Source organism: Macaca fascicularis, chromosome 6, assembly GCF_037993035.2.
Source record: "Macaca fascicularis isolate 582-1 chromosome 6, T2T-MFA8v1.1".
Classification (NCBI taxonomy): Eukaryota; Metazoa; Chordata; class Mammalia; order Primates; family Cercopithecidae; genus Macaca; species Macaca fascicularis.
In genome coordinates, this window is record NC_088380.1 from 177,772,286 (window position 1) to 177,792,975 (window position 20,690).

At 35.3% G+C, this 20,690-nt stretch overlaps 1 protein-coding gene across 10 annotated transcripts in view; it reads left to right on the top strand.

Annotated features, from left to right (window-relative positions):
- Positions 1–20,690, top strand: part of RANBP17 (RAN binding protein 17) — a 436,622-nt gene that overhangs the window by 109,698 nt on the left and 306,234 nt on the right. For 2 of the 10 annotated variants that reach the window (XM_073995205.1, XM_073995207.1), the window contains one exon: positions 641–2,517. The exons of 7 other annotated variants lie outside the window; for them this stretch is intronic. In XM_073995205.1, coding sequence (XP_073851306.1) covers positions 641–691 — 51 coding nt within the window. In that variant the 3' untranslated portion in view covers positions 692–2,517. Of the gene's footprint in view, positions 1–637; positions 2,518–20,690 lie in introns of those variants that run through there. One more of the 10 variants, XM_073995204.1, reaches the window with a different exon arrangement.

Sequence of the window (20,690 nt, forward strand, 5' to 3'; positions counted from 1 at the left end):
AACACTAAATTCAGGATAATGGTTATCTCTGGTGGAGAAGAGGAATGGATTAGAGCAAAAGGCATAGTTCAACCATATCTGTAATATTTTCTTAGTCTGCATGGTGGGTGTGCATGGGTGTTTATTATGTTTTATGCCTTTCTCTATATTTGAAATATTGAATTTGCAAAAGAAATAATTACAAGAACTCTAGCTAAATATAGCAAATTAAGTTTTCGCATTTACCCTCCTATCCCCTTGAAACTGTATTATAATGAGAGTAGAACAATAAAAGATAATACACTTGCAAGGAAAAAATTAGAGAATTATATGGTCTGGCTGTGTCCCCACCCAAATCTCACCTTGAATTCCCATGTGTTGTGAGAGGGAGCTGGTGGGAGGTAATTGAATCGTGGGACAGGTCTTTCTTATGCTGTTCTCATGGTAGTGACTAAATCTCACAAAATCTGATGGTTATTATAAAAGGGAGTTTTCCTGCATAAGCTCTCTTAATTTGCCTGCTGCCATCCACGTAGGATGTAACTTGCTGCTTCTTGCCTTCTGCCATGATTGTGAGGCCTCCCCAGCCATATGGAACTGTAAGTCCAATAAACCTCTTTCTTTTGTAAATTCATAGTCTCACGTATGTCTTTATCAGCAGCATGAAAACGGACTAATAAAGTCAATTGGTACTGGAGTGGGACATTGCTGAAGAGATACCAGAAAATGTGGAAGCAGCTTTGGAACTGGGTGACAGGCAGAGATCGGAACAGTTTGGAGAGCTCAAAAGAAGACAGGAAAATGTGGGAAAGTTTTGAACTTCCTAGAGACTTGTTGAATGGCTTTGACCAAAATGCTGATAATGATATTGACAGTGAAATTCAGGCTGATGTGATCTCAGATGGAGATGAGGAACTGGAGCAAAGGTGACTCTTGCTATGTTTTAACAAGACTGGCGGAATTTTGACCCTGCCCTAGAGATTTGTGTAAGTTTGAACTTGAGGGCGATAATTTAGGGTATCTGGTGGAAGACATTTCTAAGCAAAGCATTCAAGAGGTGACTTGGGTGCTGTTAAAAGCGTTCAATTTTAAAAGGGAAACAGCATAAAAGTTTGGAGAATTTGTAGCCTGACAATGCAATAGAAAAGAAAATCCCATTTTCTGAGGAAAAATTCAAGCTGGCTGCAGAAATTTGTATGAGTAATGAGAAGCTGAATAATAATCCCCAAGACAATGGGGAAAATGTCCCCAGGGCATGTCAAAGACCTCTGGGGGAACCCCTCCCATCACAGGCTCAGAGGCCTAGGAAGAAAAAATGGTTTCATGAGCTGGGCCCAGGGTCCCCATGCTGTGTGCAGCCTAGGAACTTGGTACCCTGTGTTGCAGCTTCTCCAGCTGTGGCTGAAAGTGGCCAATGTAGAGCTCACGCCATGGCTTCAGAGGGTGCAAACCCTGAGCCTTGGCAGCTTCCATGTGGTGTTGAGCCTGTAAATGCACAGAAGTCAAGAATTAGAGTTTGGAACCTCCACCTAGATTTCAGAGGATTTATAGAAACGCTCGGATGCCTAGACAGAAGTTTGCTACAAGAGCAGGGCCTTCATGGAGAACCTCTGCTAAGGCAGTGTGGAAGGGAAATGTGGGGTTGGAGCCCCCACACACAGTCCCTACTGGGGCATCGCCTAGTGGAGCTGTGAGAAGAGGGCCACTGTTTTCCAGACCTCAGAATGGTAGATCCACTGACAGTTTGTGTTGTTCTCCTGGAAAAGCCGAAAGCCACAGACATTCAATGCCAGCCTGTGAAAGCAGTCGGGGGAATCTGTACCCTGCAAAGCCACAGGAGTGGAGCTACCCAAGACCGTGGGAACCCACCTCATATATCATCGTGACCTGGATGTGAGACATGGAGTTAAAGGAAGTCATTTTGGAACTTTAAGATTTGACTGCCCTGCTGGACTTCAGATTTGCATGGGGCCTGTATTCGCTTTGTTTTGGCTGATGTCTCCCATTTGGAATGGCTATATTTATGCAATGCCTATACCCCCATTGTGTCTAGGAAATAACTTGCTTTTGATTTTACAGGCTCATAGGCAGAAGGGACTTGCTTTGTCTTGGATGAGACTTTGGACTGTGGACTTTTGAGTTAATGCTGAAATGAGTTAAGACCTTGGGGGACTGTTGGGATGGCATGATTGGTTTTGAAATGTGAGGACATGAGATTCATAAGGGGCCAGGAGTGGAATGATACGATTTGGCTGTGTCCGCACCCAAATCTCATCTTGAATTCCCATGTGTTGTGGGAGGGATCGGTGGGAGGTAATTGAATCATGGGGGCAGGTCTTTCCCTTGCTGTTCTTATGATAGGAAGTCTCATGAGATTTGATGGTTATTATAAAGGGGAGTTTTCCTGCACAAGCTCTCTTTTTTTGCCTGCCGCTATCCATGTAAGACATGACTTGCTGTTCCTTGCCTTGTGCCATGGTTGTGAAGCCTCCCCAGCCATGTGAAACTGTCAGTCCAATAAACCTCTTTCGTAAATTACCCAGTCTCAGGTATGTCTTTATCAGCAGCATGAAAACGGACTAATACAGTATGTTAGGAGACTTGAAACTAGCAACCAGATGTGTAAGTGGTATCTGTCTTAATGTACCTGAGAGATTTTAACCTTAAATTCCTATAGGGAAGAAAACCAGTAGTTAGATGACTTGCCCTAAGAACCCTGGAAAAGCTCAGAACTTGGAAACTGTAGATACCTTTGAATGCTGCAGTTCAGGGTGTGGCTAAAAATAGGATAACTGATTTAATTAGGATTAATTAAATTCCTAGAACTCTTACCTGCCCCAGCACAACTGGAAATTGTCTCTCTCCCAAATTCTTGCAAGAGACAGGAGGTTTTTTATGGAAGTTTGAACATGAGGTTCAAGGGAATAAGAATAAGACACTGGACTGAAAAATATTCCTAGACACTTTACAACTCTTAGTTGTCATGAACTGTTAGCTAGGGTTAAAACCCTAAAGCAGGAAATTAGTGAAATGCTTTTGTGATGAAGAAGCTTATTCAAGAGAGAGACCTACAGATATAGATATATAGGAGCCTCAATTTAAAATCAGCCTAACTGCTTATGACCCTACAGTGAGGTTTACTGGATGAGAAGCCCTGTTGTGAACAAAAAGCTCCTCTTCTTTTTTGAGTAACTCATTCTGATAATACAATTGACAATGGCTAGACTCTTGAAGAAAATCTCATATGAAAACCAAAGAGAAAAACAAACAGAAAATAGGAAATTGGAGGAAAACAGAATTAATTTTGAAACCATGAAACTAGAATAGGATTTTGTTAAAAGGATGATTCAGAGAAGAGCTCTTTGGAATTAAGACATGATAGAAGAAATTAAAACTTAGTAGGTTTAGAGATAAAGTAGCCAATATCACCTAGAATGCAGAACAGAAAGTTAAAATAAAACTGGACAATAGGAGAGAAAAGAAAATTAAGAGAATCTGGGAGGTCCAACGTTGAATTAATGGGAGTTCCAGTAAGAGAAAAAGAAAGAATACTAGAAATTTTCCTGTAGTGAAAGATAACAGGTTTCATATTGAACAGGACTATGCAGAGGTCCAGCAAAGTGAGTGAAAGAAGATCCATATTAAGGTATAGTATTGGAAATTCACGGCATCAGGATTGGAAAAAGAGGAGATCCTTAAAGCATCCAGAGAGAAGAAGGGTTACATTCAAAGGGCTAAGAATGAAAATTATATTGGTCTTCTCAATAGCAATACTAAAATAGAAGACAGTGAAACATTGTCTTGCCAGTTTTGAGAAAGAAAATGAATTTCAACTTAAAATTGTATATCCAGTAAAACTTAAGTATGAAAATAGAATAAAGACATTTTCACTTAGACAAAGCCTCAAACTTTACTTCTCTTAAATCTTTTACTAGGAAGTTGCTGGAGACTATGTACTACTCAATTAAAAAAGTAAACCCAGAAAAGGGGAAGAGGGGAGACATGGTATCTGAGAATCAGAGGCTCAAACACAGGAGAGAGGCCAAGGGAAACTCTAGGATAACAGTTGTGCCTCAGGCCTTGAGAGCAACGAGTTCAAACTGGAGCAGATGGGAGGTCATAGGTGTTTTGTTTTGTCATTTTTCTTTAAAGAACTGATAGATTACTTGCTGTCTTGGGCCAGGTTGAAAGGAATTGAGTTTTACAGATCTGGAATAGTGTTTGAGGGTCAACTAGTAAGAAATAGATTCACAGAAAACTTAGGTAAATGAAAAGGAAGTCAAACTAAACATTCCTACACAAAAGGAAATTGAATCATAGTACCATGGAACTTAGTTATGAATAATGAATACATTGTCATAATTATGTTAGAGAGTCAAAAGATAATGTGAAAAATTTTGAAATCAGGAAATAGCTCTGTCTGCATGTTTATTTAGAAGAATGAATGAAAATAGTAAAAGAAATAGCTAAAAGAGTTGAAAGTGGGTTGACTGAGTATTGGAATCATATTGATATGGAGAGGAGTCTGTCAGAGGATGGCAGTTTTTTATTACTGTTTTACTTTTTAAATCATGTACATGTATAATTTTAGTAGAAATACAAATTTGGACAATTACAACGTAGTTTTATGCATGCAAAAATAATGGTAAGCATTTGGTGCCTTGGAAACACAGGGGACAGTGTATTTAACCCAGATTTTGGGAATCAGAAAGGCTTCTGGGAGAGAAGATTCCTGAATGAAATCCTGAAATCCAGAAGAATTAGTTGAAGCTGCTGAAGAGGAAAGAAAGAGGGATGCATGTTCTAGGAGGTAGAAGCAGAATGTGCAAAGCCTTAAAGCTCTACACTAGAAGAAATCCAAATAGGTTAGTATAGCGGAGTCTTGTAGTATTCCCAGTGACCATTGCAGAGCCTAATACTAGATTCTCAGCAAATACTGAATAAATAAATAAATAACTCATGTAAGAGAAGGAGTTTAAGAGTAGGAAGTCTGGGAAAGCAGACACATAGCAGTCACATGCAGCTTACCTTGTGTCTAGAGCACCAGAATTCTAGTCAAGAAAGTATAGCAAATTCAGGTGTCTACCGACTGACTAGTTTGTCATCCAGGTGTATGGTTTCTTTCTGAGGTACATAAATAATCCACCCAGGAGTTTAGTAACTTACAATTTAAGTACTCCAGAATGTTCATGGAATTAAATATACTAACCAAAAGTGTATTTAGGCCAGACGCAGTGGCTCACCCCTGTAATCCTAGTGCTTTGGGAGATAAGGCGGGAAGATCACTTGAGGCCAGAAGTTTGAGACCAGCTTGTGTAACATAGCGAGACCCTGTCTCTACAAAAAATTTTAAAAATTAGCTGGGCGTGGTGACACACGCCTGTAGTCCCAGATACTCATGAGGCTGAAATGGAAGATCACTTGAGTCCAGGAGTTCCAGGCTGCAGTGAGCTGTGATCACACCACTGCATTCCAGCTTGGATGAGGCAGCAAGACCCTGTCTCAAAAAAACAAACAACAAAAAAGAGTGTAGCTAATAGTTAAATATTTATGTAAATAGATCACCTATTTATTAGGGTATAATTTAAAACATTAAAACTCTTAGAATATTTTTTAGACTGTATCAGAATTTTGCAGTATTTCCTTTTTACTTTTTTATCCATTGTTACCTGGTATGTCACCATTCGCTCTCATTATAAGCTATCTTAGTTTATTGATAATAATTTTAAGTATTACATTTTTATACTAAATGTCTATTAGAAAAGGTCCATTTTAATTTTTAATCCAATTAAAATGTAATTTTTAAGTTTTAAAAATGGATAAGGAACAGTCCTTTTAAAATACTCACACACATATACACATGTAAACAGACACACGGGCACACACAGACACATATACACACACAGACACAGAGGTACACACAGGCACACAGCCACACACAGGCATACAAACACACAGACGCACAAACACGCACACACAGACATGCACAGACACACACACACACACACACACACATCTTAGCTTCTGAATATCTACCAAAAGTTAGAAGTTTTGAACTTTGTTCTTAAATCCCTGTATTTATTCAAGCTTACCCTACCATAGCCATCAGTTTTGTCTTGGTTGGTTATGAAACCTTAACAGTGAGTGAAGTTCCAAAAATTAGTAAATATGTGGTTGTTAAGATCCTGGAATGTATTTTCCTTTAAAAATAGACCCATAAACAGTGATACTGATCAAGCATAGTATAATAGAATTTGCCTGAATTCTGTCCTCCCAAAACAGGATACCAGAAATTGAGAGAAGTGATTCCCTTTCTCTCTTCGATTTAAATTTTGAAATAAACAAGTTAATCTTAGAAATTTTTGCTCTCATTCTTCATTCCTTGTTTTGATATCCAATTCAATCTTTCACCAACAAAGGGTGAAATCCCCTGTATCTCTTTTATTCATCACCATCTACATATACAGGAAAACACACACATGTATGCATTTGTGCCAATCTGCTTTCTTTCCAGTACCTTGCGTCTGGCAGATGTCAACTGGAAAACATTCCAATTGAAGGATGTCATGCTGTTGTATAAATGAATTCTCCTAGAAAGGATTGCCCTTCCTAAAGAAAATATTTGTTAGTGCCAAATAATTCAAATAGTATAACAAAGTGAAGTGAAAAAATCAGCATGTGTTGAGGTAGCTGCTTGGTTAGGGGTACCATCTTGTCTGGGAGTGTACACCTATGCTAGTTTCCTCCTTTTTATTTTTTGTCTTCATTCTTCTGAATTTACATATTTCCTAAAAATTTCCAAATTGCTTTTCAGGAAGATTTTCAAGGCATTGGGAAGGTTATGAAGCCAGAGGGAGTGAAAACAGAATAGTAATTTATAAATAAGGTGAACATATGTCCAGATTGGCCTAAGATTTCCCTAGCTCACACTTGTTGTCATGGCAAGTTATTAGTTAATAGCTTCATCTTTCATTCTCAAAAATGTCTCTGGATGATAAATTATATGGTCACCTTACATGTAAACCACATGTTCCTAAAGAGGATAATATAGTCATTCATAAATAAGTTTGTAAAGGCCAGGAAGTGAGCCTTTCCTTTTGACTCTGTGGCTCCTAGTACCTGAGTAAAAGCCTTGTTTATAAGTGTCATGAACTAGTGATATACAAGCACGTTTAGATCTTTTTTGTGGAATAACTTGAAATTTGCATTAAGCTGATAAGTGCTCCAATAGTGTAACTACAGTGAACAATAATTTATTGTATATTTGAAAATCACTATAACGAGTGGAATTGGAATGCTCCTAACACAAATGGCAAATGCTTGAGGGAAGGGATACCCCAATTACCCTGATGTTTATTACATATTGTCTGTCTTTATCAAAACATCAGATGAACCCCATAAACATACATACGTGTGATGTACCCAGAATACTTGCAAATCTAGAAATTTTCTAAAAGATAAGTGCTCATTGATGTATTTTCAAATTGTCCAAAATAAAAATGGGAATTATCTAAACTTTCAAGCTTCATCTGTGTATATGGATTTCTAAATTGTTTTGTGTAATTACTTATTATTCAGCCTTTTTCCTACTGTTGAGTACACATATGAAGCAGCAGATGGCATTCTTTCCCTGCAATTGTTATGTCTTCCTATATGGTATGTTACTATAATAACAGTTACTGTTAAATTGAGTAAGGAAAACACAAATAAGGAAATAGAAAAACGTATCATAATAGTATCTGCAATGGACTACTACAACTTTAAGTACAATCCAATGTTAAAATAATGAACTAGCTACTGTTTCTTGGTACTTGGATATATTTTGATTACTAGCAACTTGTATATTTGTATTTGATATACAATTTGGTGGAAAAGTGTTTAGAAAGTTCAGCCTAAGCAAACTGTTTCATACATAGAATTTTCACTTTGGTGAAGAATAAGTAGCAGTTTTAGTACCTTTTAAACACTAAACGTTGAAACATTTTAAATATTTCAGCATGCCAAATATATCATGTAGATTATAGGGGAAAAGGTACCTGTGACCTTTAAGATTGTATATTGAAACTTGATTGTTACAGAATATTGCTTAGTGACTTTGGGGATATTTTTCTGTTAAGTGTTTTAAAGCTTTTCAGACTATTTCTGGGCTGCTTTTTGACTACCATATACTGAATAAACATATCATAATCAGTTTTTGTAATAGATAACAATTTGACCTAGTTAGGTTTTCCTTCTTGGTGAGTGGTTAGTGCTTATATTTCAAGTTAATGAACATACTGCTAGATAGTTTTATTGCTCAGGGATTTGTTATTTCGTTAGTCATGTCATATGCTCAATACATATGTAATACATCAGTATTCAGATAGGCTTTTTTAAAAAAATTAATTTCTCTATACCCCTTCACACTTTTTATTCCTACATGGTAATATATATTAACTGTTTTTAAAAAATCACATTTTATACCTGCTTAACTGAAAGTTGAGCAAAGGAGACCAAAGGCCTAATTATTTTATTTAAAAATGTCTTTGCTGTATAAATAGATTTGCCACATTATACTTTTGAGAATGAATTCCATAAGTGCATTTAAGTGTTGATGCAAGAGCATTAAGCACTAGACGAGGATGTTTGGGGCAGAAAAATCTAGTTAAAATCTTCGCAGCCACTGGTAATTAAAATTATGGTGTAAGTTAGAGAAATACAGGAAGTAAATTGGAAAAATATGAGCTTAGATTTTTTTTAATAAGCTGACTTTTACTATTTATCACACCAAATATACCATTATTTGACATCAAATCTTGTGAGAATTATATTTTGTTATGTAATTATTTATATATACGTTCATTAAACACTTACTCTCTCCCTTGTGCCAAGCACCGTGCTAGATCCTGGAAGAATTCAAAGATGATGATTTTTTGTGATTACTTAATAAAATATATGCTTACCCACAGAATATTTTAAATCTATTTTTTCCTCTCATTTTTTCCTACGTACTTTTAATGATTATAAATTCTCAGGCATTATAATATTTGATATCTGTGGATAAATGCACAAAGTAAAACTCCACGTGCATTCTGATATGAATGCCACTTTTTGGATTGTTCTCTTGAGTAATTATAGTTTGATTTTTTTTTTTAAGTAAGGGAGAAGGTGATAATGTTGGTAGAGAAAAGTTTTCTGTATTCCACTTACCTTTTAGTGTTTGATATTTTTTTGGTGATTCTAGGAATAAGAATAATAAATGAAATACCATGTAGTATCCTAAATACCAAGTAGATGTACTTTGAAGAGTTGTCAGCACTAAAGAAGACTTTCAATTTGAAAGAGGTTTTAGTTACTACATTTTACAACTTGAAAACCCTGTCCTCTATCAGTCTGTAATATTTTTTAATAGTCATTGGATCTTGTGGAAATCATGAACAAGGCAATCTTCCTCCACAAATCAGAAGGCTAGGCCTACAAATATGCATATTTTCCCTGATAAAAGATTTTCATAATTAAAATTTTATGTCTGCAGTTCATTATGTATGTATTATACATATATGATCTTTGCATTTATGTGATAGTTCTTGCTTCTGGAATAAGGATGGATGTTGTTGGACATTCAGAGACTCTGCCAGATACCTCTTATTTATTCATACCAAATTAAATACACCATTATTTGACTAGAAAAAAAAATTAGCCAGGCATGGTGGCAATGCACCTATAGTCCTAGCTACTGGCAACCAGTTTGTAAGATGAAGATGGGAAGCCTTCCTTACCGGAGTCTTGGGTGGAGTTTGCTATCTTAAAAATATTCAAGTTGCTTAAAGTAAGATCATGTGTGAATACACGTCAGTAACTTTGGTATTTCAGTGAGAAACTCATAGGCACACCCTCTACTAAGTTTTTACTAGAAGTATGTTCACCTGTAACGGTGGTGCTAAAATTATCTTTATTATTTGTCAAAAATAGTTGTCAGTGAGAATCTCATACTGCATACCTGAAAGTGTTTTCTAATGCTTATAATTGATTTAAGTATCTTGCTTGAAGGGAATCAGGATGAGATATAATCTATCCTACTTGTGCCGCAGAAATGCTGAAGCTATTCAGTCTATGTAAATAATCTATCCCACATCTTTGCTTCCTCTTCAGTGAATGCTTAACATCCATATATTATGATGGCTTGAGCATCATTTGGAAAGATAAGTCATAATAGCTACAAGTTTGTAAATAAAAATGATTGAAATATTTCCAAAATAATTTTAGGTTTCAAGATGGTGATCCTTTAGTGTCAAATGTTTCCTGCAAAACTGAATGAGGAATATTGTGAATTATTTCATTTTTTAATCATTTATTTCATAACATAAAAGTTCTCTATATTAATTACTTACTCACTTCTATACTAATATGTTATACTGTTTTGGTAGGATAAGTGTAAGAAGATAATAATGGATATTATTCCCAAGGCAAATTAGTATTTGGAGAATAGATACGTTTAGCCTGAGAGCTTGGTATTAAGTAATTAAAACATTTTAATAATGTATTGGAATATGTGTGTTTTTATATTTTTTCCTCAAATGTATACTGTTCTTTGCTAATTCATGCTCTTATCTAATATCCAGGAAGAAAAGTTAACAAGTTAGGCTTATTGAAAAATATATATGACTGTTAAGCCAGAATTATAGACTGTCAACTTACATGTATATAGTATGATTACAAAGATGTAAAACAAACAATAAAAGCTAAAATATTAGCAAAAGGACAGAAGAAATATGACAAAATATTTATTGTCTTTAGTACTAAAACAATGAGCATTTATTTTCTTGTTTTTTATATTTTCACATTTTCCCTACTTGTTATATACATTTTGGAAAATCAGCAAAGTCCAAGTTAAAGTGCTTAGGTATAATTGTCTAAGTTTGAATTGTATTGCCATTGTTCAGATCATACTTTTAAGCAACAGTTTAATTTGTAGCATAGTTTGCAGTTTATAGAATAAAAATTTTAAAATATGGTATCAATTTTTCTCCAATTATACTATATTGTAAGTCTTATAACTTCAGGTTCCACTACACATAAATGAATGCAATGTGTATTTATTAGATTCCCACTGATCTCAGCAAAAGTTGTACTTACGATATGTCTGCTTATTTTATCAAAGTAGCTACCTCTTGGTTATGTAATGTTAAGCGTCTTGCCACCATGTGGCAGTAAACCAGATAAATATAAACTTTAGTAGTGTGGAATATAATAGTTTATTTTTATATTCCATCTGGTACATTTATTTTTTTCCTTCCTCTGAAAAGGCCAACAAATTTTTTTCAGTTTAAACAAAGGATAAATGAGCATTCTGAAAAGGCTTCTTTACTGTCCTAATGATTAATGATCACTGAACACTTTTGAAAGATTAGCATTTTTCAGAGCTGGTAAAAAAATATACTGTTTTATTTAATTATAAGAAAGTAAAGGCGCTTCACACTGACAGGTGGTGGAAATTAGCAGGCAGTTTTGAAATTGTGCTGTGCACGAGAAATTAGATCTCATTTTAATTCTGCTTTTCTCAACTAGCAAATGAGGTTAATGCCATACATATTCAGCTGATATGGATGAAGAAATTGATATAAAGTAGATCAACATAGCTACAGGGCTAGATTAATTTATAGGTAAAGAGGCAGTGATAAATGAAAGTAATGTAGTAGTGGTCACTAAACTCCTCTGCCATGAGGGATTCAATAGCGTTAGTTGCTCATTAAAGGCATTGTCGGGGTGCATCAAATAGAAATTTGAAAAGGAATAGCCAACTAACCCCTAATTATCAAAATACAGAAAATACTAATTATGCCTTAATTAGCTTTTCTTTTAATGTACTGAAATTTGTTACTTTTTGTGTGGCACAAATGGATAGTTATATCAACAATAAATAGGTTGTTTTAATAACTTTCTTTTACCTCTGGGAAAACTACACTCCAATTTTTAATATGCAATAATGCTTCTCTCTAGCCTGTAGGAGATGAAAATTATTAAGTAGCTTTATTTTTTTGAAGATTTTACAGCAGCTTTGGGAAGAATTATTTCACCATGCATCAATTATTTTTAATTGAACTGAATATTTTTCAGATTGTACCAAATGCCTCTCATTTAAGTTTATCAGTTAGGATTTAAGAAAGCGTCATAATGAGAACTGCATATAGTCTCTGTTATTTATTACAATAGGACAATGATGATTATTTATTTTGAATTTTTAAAAAGCAACCCAATTGTTGCTTGTAAAGGTAGTCACCTTATTTATTCCGGGTAGTCAGGGTGGAGAATTAGAGGCTATATATTCTAGAAACTTGGCTTGTGATTCCTTTTCTTTCCTCAAATAAGGTAGTTATCAACAATCCAGTTAAGAAAGGATTCATCTATTTAGAATAAAGATGTGGTGTTGCAGTGGGAAGCAACTTGGCCTTTTCGTCAAATAGATCTCCAGCCTGCTCTGGGCTTCAGCTAGCTGTTACTACCCCTGAGAAATCTCATTACTTTTTCTGAGTGTCAGTTTCCTAACCTGTCAACGGAAGTGATACCTTTTACAGAAATTTGGGATGATTAAGTAAAATATGGCAAATACCAAGCACAGAATTTAGTATAGTACAGCTGTTCAAAAAAACATAGCTGCTGTTATTGGTAAGAATAAGAAGAAAGGACTATTTTTAAAATTTTACCACTATTTAAATTTAATGGGAAAATTCTCTTTGAAAGAATTGTGTGTAATCTTTAGAACACCTAATGTAATTCTAAATTGTGTTGGAAACCAACCAATTTATCACAGATTGATTTTTTTGGTGAAGAATTTGGAACCAGTTGGTCTTTGGGGCAAGTATTTATGGTGATTATACATGTTGTCTCATAATGCCAGGCAGAACTTGGAATTAAAACCAGACAGTTTGATTCTAAACTCAAGACTCTAGAAAAAGACAAAAGTGTGACTTCTGACCTAATGAAATCTGTAACGAGTTCAAAAGCTCTGCTTCTACCCTCAGTTGCTTTTGATGCTTGTGTTGCATTTGTGTTTCCATCCATTCCTCCTCTTTTGCTCTCCTCTGCTATCCTTTTTGGGGGTAGTAGTCATGAAATAAACTGGCTATTAGCTATATCTCTGACACTGATTCTCTCCTGTGTTTTTCTTGCCAGTAAAATAAAATAATAATGTTCATTGCTCTTTTTGGTAATTTAATCAGTGTAATCAGTGTGTTATGCCAACATCCTTTCATTCGTTATGTTGCCTCTTTTGTCAAAAAATAATTTGAATAGGAAAGAGGAGGGAGGGGGAAAGATATTTCATAATTTATCAAGATATGAATACTGTACTACCTTAAAAAATAGGTATTGCCCAGTCTACTTAACAGAATTATGAATGCTAAATAAATATACTGTATGTGAAAGTAAGTTGTAAACTGTAAAGCATTGTGCATATCTCCATGGTACATGTCAAATCAGCATACTACCTTTCACCTGCTTGCAAACTGACCAAAAAGAAGAATTAAAGCAATGATTCTGAAGAGAAGGAAAATGAATGGGTTTGTTTCTGTGGAGGGTATAGGAGAGTGGGAGAGAATGTCAGAGAGGAAGAAAGGAGGTAGGATTTTTATGTTTATCAAAAGGGATGGGATTTTAAAAGGTTAGAAATGTTGAATTAGAGTAGTGACCTCAAGCCGAGGTCCCAGATTAGCAGTGTCAGTCCACCTGGAAATGTTAAAAATGCAAATTCTCCAGCCCTGCTCCACATCTTCTGAATTAGAAGCTCTGAGGTAGGCCCAGCAAGCCCTTCAGGTAATTCTGATGCTCATAAAAATTCGAGAACTACTGAATTGTTCTTTGAAGGCAGATGCTCTGTCTTGTTTCTTTGTTATCATCACAAGGAACTAGGTTTGTTTGTTTGGTAATATCCCCTCCCCGTTTTTAACCTGACTACCAGGTCCTTTCTTTTATCTTAACCTGTCATCTAGAGAAGGGAAGGGGGAAAAAGCGGCTTGTCCATTGTATGTTAAACATTGTGCTAAAATACTCTAGGGGAAGGTATAAGTCAATAGGATCTGTGTTCTCCTGTTCCAAGAACTAAAATTTGAATGGTTATACACAGTTTTTATTTAAATTGTTTTAAATTTTCTCCTAATGACTTTTCAGAAAACTGGAATCGGACCGACGTCTTAGTTCTCAAATGTAACTATTCCCTGTTCCTGGCATTTTACTTGTATTATATTGCTGGTTATCTGTAGATTTTAACTTTCTCAAATAAATATTTTTAAAGAAAAGTACTTGAGACACTGTAGCAAGGTTAGGTCAGCAGTCACGCTTGGTTTCTAGAATTTTGGCTTGATTATTTGGATTTAACTGCCAGTTCTGTCTTAGGCAAATATGTAATATCTCTAAGCCATTCTTTCTTCATCTAGAAAATGAGAATAATAACTTTAGGAAAGTTTTGACAATGAATGAGAGTATATATAAAATAGTTGGCACAGTGCCTAACATGTCAGTACTTAATAAATATTAACTGTTGTAATGATGATGATACTGATGACCATTGCAGTCACTTTTCTGGTTCAATTTAACCAACATACACTGTTTTTAGACTTACAAAACGTGAGCGTGTATATAAAATAGTTGGCACAGTGCCTAACATGGAACTGCCTAATAAATATTAACTGTTGTAATGATGATGATAATGATGACCATTGCATGACTGTCACTCTTCTGGTTCAATTTAACCAATATACACTGTTTTTAGACTTACTAAGCATCAGAGACCTGAAGAGGCTACAGATGTAGTTTAAATGAGCCCTCTCCCAGCTGTTTTCTACATATCACAAGACTCTTGCAAACAGAATTTAACAAGTTAACCGCAATTTTTTTTAAAAAAAGAATTTTTTTTCCAAAATAAATTTGGAAAAGCCAGTGTATTATCTCTCTCTTGGAAATTTATAATGCATATTGGCATATTAAAGGCTTTAAGGAGCTCCTACCTTAAATGATCCTTAGCAGCTATCAAAATTACTTAACCATAGAAACCTTCTCTGTGGGAAATACCTACTTATGTTTTGCAAAATATAGTCTGGGAAATGCTATCTAGACCAGGCACTTTCTTTTATTAAGAAGCATCTCCCCCACCCCACTCCATAGAAATTGATGACTTGCCTTAGGTCATACAGCTGTAGACTCAGTTTGGAACTCAAAGCTTTTCCTAGTCTTGTTTCACTTGTTTATCTAATCAAGTTCGGATATAGAAAGGAAAATTATTTGAATTGGTAGAAAATTAGAGATGGTTCTATTATGTAGAAGGAAAGAGGAATGAGAGATAATTTTAATATAGTGCTGCTTATTTTTGCCTGATTGTAGGAGAATCCAAGATACTTGTTTGAAACACAGATTCTTAGACTCCTGTAAATTTTAATTTGGAGGGATGAGGTGGGTTATCATTGCTGGATCATACGTGAAAAGGTCCGAGATTTTCAGAGTTTGATCTTTATAAATTGTGTCTTATGATTCTGAGTAAATAGATAATTGGTGTTAACTTTCTGTATTGGCAGAAACATGATTAAATATGGACCAGATTCTATCCCAAGAGATGCTCATAAACCTCATGTCATGTACACTTAGATCTTTAAAAAAGAATTTGGTTTACTTGCTTATTTGTTATCTTTCCTTTCGATACCCTCTAGTAGCTAGTGCCTAATGCAGTTATAGAAATCTGTCTATTAAGGTAGCTGTAAGGTCATTTAGAGCTATACATTTTAATCAGCCTAACACATTATCAGCGAGTTTAAGCTCTCTTTTCATAAATGACTCATTATATTCACTTTTTACTTTTGACCATGACATTGTTGGATTTATCCTAAAGGGATAGTATACCTATAATTTAAACTTAAATCTAGATCTTATGTCAGAAAACATCTAAGAATTTGTAACAGGTAAATGTTGATACTATCTAGAATAATAACATTGCCTTTATAACTGATACCTCTTCAAGGCCTATAAAGACAGTAAGAATTCCCAATGAAATGAGAATTGGTTCTGGTATATATTCAGATATCTGCTTTCAAATACTTATAGTTAAACCAGCCAGTTGAAGAAAGTCAAACTGTATATTACATTAATTAAATTAATATTTTTATGATCTTATGTGGTGATTTTATGTGTTACAGTTGAAACATTTCTGAGACATATTGTATGCATATCTTTTCTTTAAGATCTTGACATTTATGGCTAAGCTACATACACATGTTTCCATTTAGCATGTTGTTTTTTACAAGTTGTCAGTTAGCATGAATTTTCTACGTATTAAAGATGGGTTTGTGTGGTTTTTACTTTCAAACTTGTAATAGTATTATCTTTTGTTCTCCAGTTTATTTTGTAACCTACTTTTCTTTCCTGTTTTGACTTCAGAGAAACCAAACCAAATAAAATTATAATATGAAGGTCCTTAAAATATTCATATCTGTTGACACAGTGTTTCATGTCTGGAAGTGCAGCCTGAATAAATAATTTGAAATGCAGGCAAAGCTTTCTATACCAAGGTATTAATCCCAGTGATATTTAATAGAGTAGATGATTGATTAAATAGGTTATACAGCCATATGATGAAATATTAGGCAGATAACGAAATTGGTTTACTGAATGTAAAAAGTTTTGTTCTTTACCCCATTGTATTCCCTCTTTCTAGTCTTAACCACTGTATCACTCCAGACATTTTCCTTTATGAAAAATGTTTTACGTGATACAATGTTTTGCATATGATCTTACATTTAAAAGGGAGGAGGTGAACAAATTATAAACATAAATGTTTTTAAGCATCACTAAAAAGATTGGAAGAAAATACATTAAAATGTTAATGCTGGTCACAGTGGCATGTGCATTGTAGTTCCAGATAGTTGGGGAACTGATGCAGGAGGATCCCATGAGGCCAGGATTTTGAGGCTGCAGTGTGCTGTGATCACACCTGAGAATAGCCACTGCACTTCAGCCTGGCAACATAGGAGAACCTGTCTCTTAAAAAAAAAAAAAAAAAAAGGTTATTGCTCATCTCAGGGCCTCTTGTATACCTGCAGTTACCCTCCATAGCCCCTCAAATAATTTTTTTTAAAAAGCTCATGGAATACAGATAATCTTTCTACATCAAAAGGGCTTGAAATCTAAAAGTCTGAGAAAGAGATTGCTTGAGGGACCTTCTCCTTTCTCATTGTTATTAAATTTAGGTGTTAGTTAAAGCTATTTTTTTTCCCCTAAAAAACAAGGCAATGAATGAAAAGATAAGGACAGTAGTAGACAATAATGTCAATGAAATAAAATGAGGAATGGAAAAATTTTTAATGGAAATTTGACTTGGAGTGATTGTCATAATACCTGTAATGGACTTCAGAGGAAGCAAAAATAGTCTTCATGAGATTGTTTATCTTGATCATTCAAAATTGGGATTTGTTTTATCCATACTGTGTAAAATAGCTTTTCAGCCACTATACTAGGTGGATATGAAGAAAGTTTTCTGTTCTGGAGCGTTTTGATTTCATAGTTATAATATGCCAAAAAGTTTTTGCAGATAAAAAGTCATGAAGACTCTGTTCTGTTCCATTGGTCTGTATCTCTGTTTTGGTAGCAGTACCATGCTGTTTTGGTTACTGTAGCCTTGTAGTATAGTTTGAAGTCAGGTAGCATGATGCCTCCAGCTTTGTTCTTTTGTCTTAGGATTGTCTTGGCAATGCGGGCTCTTTTTTGGTTCCATATGAACTTCAAAGTAGTTTTTTCCAATTCTGTGAAGAAAGTCATTGGTAGCTTCATGGGGAGGGCATTGAATCTATAAATTACTTTGGGCAGTATGACCATTTTCATGATACTGATTCTTCCTATCCATGAGCATGGAATGTTCTTCCATTTGTTTGTGTCCTCTTTTATTTCATTGAGCAGTGGTTTGTAGTTCTCCTTGAAGAGGTCCTTCACATCCCTTGTAAGTTGGATTCCTAGGTATTTTATTCTCTTTGTATCAATTGTGAATGGGAGGTCACTCATAATTTGGCTCTCTGTTAGTCTGTTATTGGTGTATAAGAATGCTTGTGATTTTTGCACATTGATTTTGTATCCTGAGACTTTGCTGAAATTGCTTATCAGCTTAAGGAGATTTCGGGCTGAGACAATGGGGTTTTTTAAGTACATAATCAGTCACCTTACACCTTATATGAAAGGTAATTCAAGATGTATTAGAGACTTAAATGTTAGCCCTAAAACCATAAAAACCCTAGAAGAAAACCTAGGCAATACCATTCATGACATAGGCATGGGCAAGGACTTCATGTCTAAAACACCAAAAGCAATGGCAACAAAAGCCAGAATTGACAAATAGGATCTAATTAAACTAACGAGCTTCTGCACAGCAAAAGAAACTGCCATCAGAGTGAACAGTCAGCCTATAGAATGGGAGAAAATTTTTGCAATCTACTCATCTGACAAAGGGCTAATATCCAGAAATCTCCAAAGAACTCAAACAAATTTACAAGAAAAAAGCAACCCCATCAAAAAGTGGGCGAAGGATATGGAGAGACACTTCTCAAAAGAAGACATTTATGCAGCCAACAGACACATGAAAAAATACTCATCACTGGCCATCAGAGAAATGCAAATCAAAACCACAATGAGATACCATCTCACACCAATTAGAATGGCGATCATTAAAAAGTCAGGAAACAACAGGTGCTGGAGAGGATGTGGAGAAATAGGAACACTATTACACTGTTGGTGGGACTGTAAACTAGTTCAACCATTGTGGAAGACAGTGTGGTGATTCCTTAAGGATCTAGAACTAGAAATACCATTTGACCCAGCCATCCCATTACTGGGTATATACCCAAAGGATTATAAGTCATGCTGCTATAAAGACACATGCACATGTATGTTTATTGTGGCACTATTCACAAGAGCAAAGCTTGGAACCAACCCAAATATCCATCAATGACAGACCAGATTAAGAAAATGTGGCACATATACACCATGGAATACTATGCAGCCATGAAAAAGGATGAGTTCATGTCCTTTGTAGGGACATGAATGAAGCTGGAAACCATCATTCTCAACAAACTGTCGCAAGAACAGAAAACTAAACACCACATGTTCTCACTCATAGGTGAGAATTGAACAATGAGAACACTTGGACACAGGAAGGGGAACATCACATACCAGGGCCTGTCTTGGGGTGGAGGGAGGGGGTAGAGATAGCATTAGGAGATATAACTAATGTAAATGACAAGTTAATGGGTGCAGCACACCAACATGGCACATGTATACATGTGTAACAAACCTGCACATTGTGCACATGTACCCTAAAACTTAAAGTATACTAAAAAATTAAAATAAAAAAAGTTAGAAAGATAGCATTCAGACCTAGGATGATTGTACTCAAAAACACTTGCTGTAGATGTACATGATGTTTAGCATTTTACTTTCTGGGTAAGATGTACTGCTTCAGTTTGGAAATAAAAAATGTATCTTAGGTTACATTGTCATCATTACGATGTTTCCTTTTAGAAAAGAGTAATTTATCTTTCTCAAGTATATGAAAGGGAAGAACCTTTCTCTATGTTCCTACTCATTTTGCATTAGTTTCTATAAAATTGAAGTGGATTGCTAGCAAAAAGGGGGAGAACCCAATTACAGTTAAGTCCCCAAAACTGCATTTTGACTCCAAATCTTCAGTGTGATGTGTCTACAAAGGTGGTTAAACACATAAGAACCCTGAATGATATGGTTAGGCTCCCCCCGCAAATCTCATTTTGAATCGTAATCCTCATGTGTCAAAAGAGAGACCAGATGGAGGAAATTGGATCATGGGGACAGTTTCCCCCCATGCTATTCTCGTTATAGTGAGTGAGTTCTCATGAGATCTGATGGTTTTATATGTTTGTTAGTTCCTCCTACATTCATTCTCCCTCCTGCCGCTTTGTGAAGAAGTTGCCTTGCTTCCCCTTCGCCTTTTGCCATGATTGTAAGTTTCCTGAGGCTTCCCCCGCCATACAGAACTGTGAGTCAATTAAGTCTCTTTCCTTTCTAAATTACCCAGTCTTGGACAGTTCTTTATGGCAGTGTAAGAATGGACTAATACACAGAATGGGGGTGGAGAGTTTGTTAAATCCAGAGTCCTGTATCCCTCAGAGATTCACATGTAGTAAATCTGAGGTAGGAACCATAAATCTGTGTTTTAACAAGCGCTTCTGGTAATTTCGAGATAGATGATCCCTCAGCTACTCTTGAAGAAACTGGTCCAAAAGTTCTTCCTCCCAGTCCACACAGTGAATGTACTACCAAGGTTTGAGGGATTTCTTTATAGGTACTCTCAGAAAGTCTTTCTAGCATGCTTGACATAGGTTGCTGTTTGCCTGTTTGGCTTAGTTAAATACTACATACCCATTCTTGTGTAATTCCAAACTGTTAGAAAAGCATATACTAATCCAGTATTTCTGTTAAATTTAGCATGAACAGACTCACATCTATCATTAGGGAAATTTTGAAATCACTTGAGAAAAATGTTTCCTTTATGTTGTGAATGGAAAACAATACGCAGTATTAAATAATATAATAAGATCTCAACTGTATGACAACAGGAGGAACAAAAGTACTATAAGGAAATGAACCAAAATGTTCATTTTCTTTAGTTCTCATGACACAGAGAATTTATTTTCCTCTACTTTTCTGTATTTGCCAGTATTATTTCT